Source organism: Elephas maximus, chromosome 8 (genome assembly GCF_024166365.1).
Source record: "Elephas maximus indicus isolate mEleMax1 chromosome 8, mEleMax1 primary haplotype, whole genome shotgun sequence".
Lineage (NCBI taxonomy): Eukaryota > Metazoa > Chordata > Mammalia > Proboscidea > Elephantidae > Elephas > Elephas maximus.
The window spans coordinates 5717716-5726365 of NC_064826.1; the positions used below are offsets into that span (position 1 = coordinate 5717716).

At 39.1% G+C, this 8650-nt stretch overlaps 1 protein-coding gene across 1 annotated transcript; it reads right to left on the reverse strand.

The window, feature by feature from the left end:
* Positions 1 to 4368: 4368 nt before the first annotated feature.
* Positions 4369 to 5301, reverse strand: LOC126081709 (olfactory receptor 2A12). Its single transcript, XM_049893734.1, has one exon. It carries the CDS (start codon positions 5299 to 5301, stop codon positions 4369 to 4371), a length of 933 nt encoding a protein of 310 aa, XP_049749691.1.
* Between the last annotated feature and the right edge of the window lie 3349 nt (positions 5302 to 8650).

Consider the following 8650-nt stretch of genomic DNA (forward strand, 5'->3'; position numbering starts at 1 on the left):
AATAATCACCCCAAATTTCTCAATGATAAATATTAATTGACTTAGCAGTTCTGATAGGCCTCGTCTTGTTTTTGAATTTCTTTTGTCAGCTTACCCTCCATCTCAGACATCTCCAGGTTTCTTAGCCACAATTTTTACTTCCTCATCCTGGATTGAGACCTACTCAGAAAATGAGCGTAATTCTCTCGCTCACTGCCTCTGCCTTTTTTTTTTTTTTTTCTGTGCATGATAAAGTTTGATGATTGTAAAGTCCTTCTTGTTCTTATCCTTAAGTGTCTGCTGTTACTCTATTTCTTCACAGAGTTTTGGTTATTCAACTGTGGTGCAAGAAGCACTTCAAAATAGAAATAATATATGAATATTGTCTAGAGCATAGAAAATTGTCTGTTTAAGATGAGGCAAATTGGGGTCATTTCTCTTTTAAAATAGTCTGTGTGGCCACTACGACCTCACTACACTTACCTTCTTGCTCTCTAGTATGCTCCCTGCTTCACTCAAGTGCTAGCCCCAGCAGCTCCCATGCTTGAGATTCTTATTTCTCATTTCAAGGCCGTTTCAACTTTGTTTTATCCATTTGACTCCAAGCAAAGCACAAATCCTCACAGCACTCCTGGACCTTCTTCAATTTTCCCAGTCCACACTCATATCTCCCTTTTCGGATAGACACAAGCACATCATATTCACATGCTTCCAGTAAAAATAATGTTTTACTGGTAGTATTTTTTGCTGCTCATGTTTTCTGTTCTTTGAAGTAATACAAGGTTATTAAGGAGCCCTGGGGGTGCAGTGGTTAAGCGCTAGGCTGCTAACAGAAAAGTCAGCGGTTTGAACCTACTAAGCCACTCCTTGGAAGAAAAGACATGGCAGTCTACTCCCATAAAGATTAAAACCAAAAAAAACCCAAACCTGTTGCCGTTGAGTCAATTTTGACTCATAATGATTAAAACCTTGGAAACCCTTTGGGGCAGTTTTACTCTGTCATATAGGGTCACTGTAAGTTGAAATCACTGAGTCCGCACACAATCACAAGGTGTGACCAAAAAATAAATTTTGCTTGCTATCACACGCTGAGATAGAACTAAGGTTAATATTCCGATGCCTGTTCATTTAGGTATGCATAATCAGCACACTTTCAAATCTGATGAGGACAACGGGATGGCACTTCACACAGCTTTCTGTGGATACAAAGAGGTGTTGTGATTTGTCTCCACCTTTTTGCTTCTGATTTGCAACAAGGATAGAGCAAAAAAAAAAAAAAATCCTGAATTTTCTGAGTGTTGTTAATATTTATATTGATTAATACTGTGTATTTAAACTAGAATAAATATCAGAAAGCACAATTAGATACATTAATGGATTGTAATCCGTATAATTCGTTTTTCAATCCAAGCACATGCTCTATCTCACACTGAGTATCTGTCTGTTCAGTTACCGTAAACTCTCAGTAGATTCACACAATTGTCTCTTCAGAGACTTTGTATTTCTTTGTTGGATTTAATCCTAAAAGCCAAAATTTAATCCTGTTGTATATGGTACCATTTTGTAAAATTTCGTTTTCACTGTTTGTCGTGCTACATAAAATAGAATGGGTTTTCATGTTACATTTACGTCGAGACACCTTGTTAAACTCTCTTACTAATCCTAATAATACTTCAGAGCTCCTTTGTATTTTTTTACATACACTGTCATGTCTCTTGCGTATAATTAAAGTATGGTTCTCCTTCCCAAGTTTGTGTGTGTGTGTTGTTGTAGTGAGGTGCCATCGAGTTGGTTCCAAGTTATAGCACCCCTATGTACAACAGAACAAAACACTGCCCAGTCCTGCACCATCGTCACAATAATTGCTGTGTTTGAGCCCAATGTTGCAGCCACTGTGTCAATTCATCTCGTTGTAGGTCTTCCTCTTTTTCGATGATTCTGTACCTCACCAAGCATGCTGGTCTTCTCCAGGGACTGAGAAGTTCCTCCTGATAACGTGTCCAAAGTGCGTGAGACAAAGTCATGGCATCCCCACTTCCAAGGAGCACTCTGGCTGTACTTCTTCCAAGACAGACTTCTTTGCCCTTCTGGCAGTCCATGATATATTCGATATTCCTTGCCAACACCACAATTCAAAGACATCATTTCTTCTTTTTTTTCCGTATTCATTGTTCAGCTTTCATATGCATGTAAGGTGATTGAAAACCCTGTGACTTGGGTCAGGTGCACCTTAGTCCTCTTTTGCTTTTCAACACTTTAAAGAGGTCTTTTGCAGGAGCTTTGCCCGATGCGATATGTTGTTTGATTTCTTGACTTCTCCATGGGCTTTGATTGTGGATGCAAGTAAAATGAAATCTTTAAAATATATTCAGAATTATTTTCTAATGTCTTCAGCAGCTGTAGGAAGGGCCTTCTTTTTATTCCTGGATTTATTAATTTGTGTCCTTTCTCTTTTTATACACACCCGCAGACACACACATACACACACAGTGTAATGGGTAGAATTGAAAGAGTTGTTATGGACTGAATTGTGTACTCAATAATGTGTGTCAATTTGGCTAGGCCATGATTCCCAGTATTGTGTGGTTGTCCTCTATTTTGTGATCTAATTGTCCTATGTGTTGTAAATCCTAATCTCTGCCTGTGGTTAATGAGACAAGATTAGGTTATATTAAAGAGGATTAGGGTGGGATGCAACACCCTTACTCAGGTCACAGCTCTGATTTGTAGTGGGAGTTTCCCTGGGGTGTGGTCTGCATCACGTTTTATCTTACAAGAGATAAGGAGAGAGAAGCAAGCAAAGCTATGGGGGCTTCATACCACCAAGAAAGAAGCACTGGGAGTGGAGCATGTCCTTTAGGCCCAAAGTCCCTGCTCTGAGAAGCTCCTAGACCAGAGTAAGACTGATGACAAGGACCTTCCCCCAGAACTGACAGAGACAGAAAGCTGTCCCTTGAAGCTGGAGCCCTGAATTTGAACTTCTAGCCCCCTACGCTGGGAGAGAATAAACTTCTGTTTCTTAAAGCCATCCACTTGTGGTACTTCTGTTATAGCAGCACTGGATAGCTAAGATGAATAATGTCACGCCAAAATTTATGTCTATCCCAAACCTCAGGATGTGACCTTATTTGGAAATAGGATTTTTGCAGATGTCATTAGTTAAGATGAGGTCATACTGGATTGGGGAGGGCCTTAAATCCAATTACTAGTGTCTTTATAAGAGAAAGGAGGGAGACATTTGGATACAGAGGCATGGGGGAGACATACAGGGAAGCAGGCCATTTAATAATGAAGATAGAGATTAGAGTGACAGAGTTGCAAGCCAAGGAGCACCAAGGATTGAAAACAGCCACCAGAAGCTGGAAGAGGCAAATAGGATTCTTTCATAGAGTATTCAAGAGAACACAAACCTGGCAACATCTTGATTTTGGACTTCTAGATTCCAGAGCTGTGGGAGAATACATTTATGTGGTGTTAAGTCATCCAGTTTGTGGTAATTTGTTAGAGCAACCCTATAAGACTACACACACACACACACACACACACACACACACACACACACGTATAAACAACTTCATTCATTAGTTTCAGTCGTTTAAAATAAAATGGTATGAGTTAGGGTATCTAGTCTACAATATTGCCAGAAACTGAAATCTGCATCATGTTTGTAAACCACATACATCATATTTAGACCCTTTAGTTCAACTTCCTACAACAAACATGGGGACGTTAAACCTCTAGGCTTCCTTCTCCTTCCTCTCGCACAGAGCCTTATTTTTGTTAGCTTTTATACTATTATTTTTGCAAAGTTAATATTTGTGATCTTTACATCCTGTTTATAAACTTTCGTTTCTCTCTTTGGATGAATTTAATGCTGACAGTCATGTTATCACAGCTTAAGCATGCATCCGAAATTGATGATTGCCTGAAAAATAGTTTTTTTCTTTATTATTTCATACATGCATGTTCTGAGTTCTTACATGCATAAAATATATAAATATTCACATGCATACGTGTATAAACAGATATATATGTATACATTATATAAACACACACATGCACACACACATACACACATGTATGTACGTGTATATATATACATATATGTATATGCACGGGCACACAAACACACTCATATTTTTATGTGTTTGATGTATCATTTAGGATGCCTTTACCAGAATCGACTTGACGGCACTGGGTTTTAACTTCAAGTAACAGAAGACCACACTTAAAATGGCTTCAATAGTAAGAAGATTTATTTTTCTCATTTTATAGGAAGTCTAAAAATAGAGAGCACTGAGGTGGTGAATTCTGGGACTCAGAATGGCATTCAGGGAGACAGAATCACAAGGACCAAGCTCACATACCCAGGATATTCAAAACCACCCCTCACAGGGATCTCTGTTTCCACAGTGCTCTCCACAGGGCGCCCTTCACCTCTGTGTTCCTCAAACTGTAGATCAGGGGGTTCAGCATAGGGTTGAAAAGGCTGTAGAACAATGATAGAATCTTCCTCTGTTCTTGAGAATGGCTGGATTTGGGGGCCATGTACATGGTGATGGCACTGCCAAAGAAGAGCCCAACCACACAGAGGTGGGAGGAGCAGGTAGAGAAGGCCTTTCTTCGTCCCTCCCCGGACTGGATCCTCAGGATGGCAAAGAGGATGCGAGTGTAGGAGACAAGCACCAGACAAAGGGGTCCTACTAAAACACACACAGAGCCAGCAAAGAGGACCACTTGGTTGAGTCTAGTGTCTGCACAGGCCAGCTTGAATACTGACATGATTTGACAGAAAAAGTGGTTGATTGTTTGTGGACCACAAAAGGGCAGCCTCAGAATGAGAGTAATATGGACCAGAGCCAAGAGGAAGCTAAATACCCAGCAAGCAGCGGCAAGACCAGTGCACACTCTCCAGCTCATGATCATGGTGTACAGCAAGGGGTGGCAGATGGCCACGTACCTGTCATAGGACATCACCACCAAAACCATACACTCTGTGACAGCAAAAGCCAGATACAAAAACGTCTGAAGTATGCAGGGACCAAAAGTGATAGTTTTCTTTTGCATCACGATGTTTGCTAGCATCTTAGGGACAGTGCTTGAGGCATAGGACATGTCAACAATGGCCAGGTGTGTGAGAAAAAAGTACATGGGGCTGTGCAGTCGGGGGTCCAGCCAGACGAGCCCCAGGATGGTGCCATTTCCCACCAGGGTGAGGCCGTAAAATAGCAAGAATAACCCGAAGAGGAAAACCTCCAGTGCTGGATCAACCTGGAACCCCAGCAGTGTGACTTCTGTGAGCCATGTCTTATTGCTCCCCATGTTCTTGTGACGCATATATGCAATGATGCTCTTATGACAGCAATTTCAAAGCTGAGGTATAGAGAAAAAGAAGAAAAGGCATACTCATTATAGAGTGAGAATTTATGTCAGAGACCACAATCAGTGATTCATGGGTTCAATCTGGACTTTAGGACTGTGTTGTTGACCTGTAAATTTTAGAGTACTTATTTTGTTTCATGAATATTCTGATCTTTAATAGAAGTTATGGCTTCATTTAAGACCCCTGGTGGCTCAACATTTAAGGGGTCAACAGCTAATCAAAAGGTTGGAAGTTTAAACCCATTCAGCAGCGACACAAGAGAAAGACCTGGGGATCTGCTCCCATACAGGTTACAGCCTAGAGACCCTATTTTGCAGTTCTGCTCTCTCCCACGGCATGGCCGTGAGTCGGAATCAACTCGACAGCACACAGCTTCATTTGTCTCTTAAGAAGTCTTTGTTAGACTGTTTTAGAATTTAATTTCTCCAGGATTAAGAGGAAATATTTAAAAAGTATCAATGGTAAAACACAATTATCTACATAAGAACAACATTTCAGTAATTCAAGTCGTCTTCTCATCACCAACAGTCTTCACACAATGTCTTTCATGTGTTAATAAGGAGAGAGTCTGTCGATCTAAAATATTGTATCTACAAGATGCTCTTGAATGAATGAGAACAAAATAACATATTTCTGGATATACAAATGACAAGGGTATTCAGGACCTACAGATCTTGTTTACTATTAAAGTATATTTCTCAATGAAAATAAAAGTAAACTGAGAAGTAAGTCAAGTATATAAAAACAATATGGAGCACATAATTTGATAAAACATCTTGGTAAATTTAATCATCTATGGGGTTATGGGGCAGAACATAATCATTTTGGTGTTTAAAAGGATAATATTACTTCTTTAAAAATATAAGTAAATGTACCCCTTAAAGGAGACATTTGATAAGTAGGTAAAGAATGTTAATATTCTTGAAAAGAATTGAAATACTGAATAAGTTCAAATTTGTTAGAGTAGTTTACTAAATTTGGATTTTAGTAATTAAAGAAAGCACTAAAAGAATGGACAGAAATTATGACTTCCAAGATGACAGGGAAACAAACAAAACATTTAAAAAAAAATCATTTCAACAGAAAGCAGAGACAAAAGGGAAGCAAATAAATTGATAAACAGAAAGCACAGAATAAGGTGGTATGAACAAGTTCATGCATATCACTTATCACATTATATGTAAATGTATTATTCTCACCCATTAAAAGACAGAGATTTTCATATTAGATTTAAAACATAAGATCTTGTTATAAACTTCCTACAGGAGTCACACCTAAACATAAATACATACAAAAAAGTTTGAAAATAAAATAATGGAAAAATGTGCTCTGGGCAAATAGTAGATGGTAGTAGTAATATTGATATCACACCAAAGCACTGATTAAAAAAAAAAAAAAACCATTGCTGTCAAGTCGATTCCAACTCATAGCAACCCTACAGGACAGAGTAGAACTGCCCCGTAGAGTTTCCAAGGAGCGCCTGGTGGATTCGAACTGCCAACCTTTTGGTTAGCAGCTGCAGCACTTAACCACTATGCCACCAGGGTTTCCAAAGCACTGATAGACATATAGAAAATACTCCATAATAATAGTGAAAGGATAAACTCAACCAGAAGATCAGCTTCAGCTTTAATTTCCTATAAACAGCTTTAGCAAACTTCAAATAGAAAAGAATTTCTCCAATCTGAAAAAGCCTATCCACAAAAGCTTAAGGAAACACACTTAATAGTAAAATGTTGAAAGCTTTGCCTCTGAGTTAGGAAACGAATCTAAAGTGCCCACTAAAGTGCCATTGTTATTTAACATTAACTCAGGATCTAGCCACCAGTATGGCAAATAGAGAGGTGGTAAGGATTTAAAAGGAAAAAGTAAAATGCTATTATTCACAGGCAACGTAATCGTGTATGCACAAAATAAAAAAAAGGGGGGCTATAGATGGGCTACTATAGTTAATAAAAGAATACAAAAATGCTGTATTCAATGTCAGTGTACAAATCGGAGAGACATACATATTGTGTTTCTGGTTTGGAATTTTCATTAAGATTTCAAATCCCTCCAAATTATTTACAGACTAAAATAAAACTCCAAATTAGGTTTCAAACAGATTTTGTAATAGAAATTTATAAACTTATTCTAAATTTTATGTGAAAACACCAAAGATCATGTACAGCCAGGGCAATCTTGAAGAAGAATGAAGTAGAAGGACACTCTAATGAGTGTTGGGACTCATAAAGCTATAGTAATTAAGTCAAGGATAAACAAACGAACATGGTTAACTCAGAAATCTCAACACACACAGACACACACCCACATCACTCAATCCAAGACAAAAGTCAAATGGGCAAATGCTACATATTGCAGGTGTTGATTGGCAGTCAAGCTACTTCTTATAGTGACAAATCTAGATACGTACCAGAGAAAGCAACTCAGAGGTCTTTCTATTTGATGATTGTTTATCAGTCTTCTAAGAAATGCTGAGTCTCCTGAGGAGAATAAAAATGATTCTACAGGCAGTTATCCCATGTTGCTGACTTACCTTTAAGGTCCAAGTCTAGGCACTAATGCTAGATGGTGATTAACATCATCACAACCATGAGGAAGTCTCCTCGGTGGCTGCTAGTGTCATTGCTAATTCTGGGCTGCCCTCCTGTCCTGAGATAGTACATGTAGGTATTAGACGCTTAAGTTAATGTCCAGTCTCCTTTCTACACAAATCCACCAATTTACAGACTCATAAAAACTCTTGTAAACATCGAAGACACAAAGAAAATATTAGCCCAAGAGACAAAAGGACCACGTAAAACAGAGACTCCATCAGCCTGAGACCAGAAGAAGTTGATGATGCCTGACTTCCATCAATGGCTGCCCTGACAGGGAACACAACAGAAAGTGCCTGTCAGAGAAGGAGGAGAGTGTGAAGCAGAACTCAAATTCATGTAAAAAGACCAGACTTACAGGTCTGACCGAGACTGAAGCCATAGCCCCCGTACACTCTGTTAATCCAGAACTAAAACCTTCCCTGAGCCCATTCTTCAGATAAAGATTAAACTGGACTATAAAACATAACATAATACTCATGAAGAGTGTGCTTCTTAGTTCATTCAGATACAGGAGACGAAATGGGCGGCTCCTGTCCAGAGGCAGGAGGAGAAGGCAGGAAGGGGCAGGAACTGGTTGAATGGACACAAGAAACCCAGGGTGGAAAGAGGGAGTGGTCTGTCACGTTATAGGAATTGCGACTAATGTCACATAACAGTATATGTATAAATTTTTGTACGAGAGATTGAC

Bases quoted from the DNA above. Each gene is read 5' to 3' on its own strand.
- LOC126081709 (XM_049893734.1), bottom strand. From the start codon at position 5,301: ATGGGGAGCAATAAGACATGGCTCACAGAAGTCACACTGCTGGGGTTC.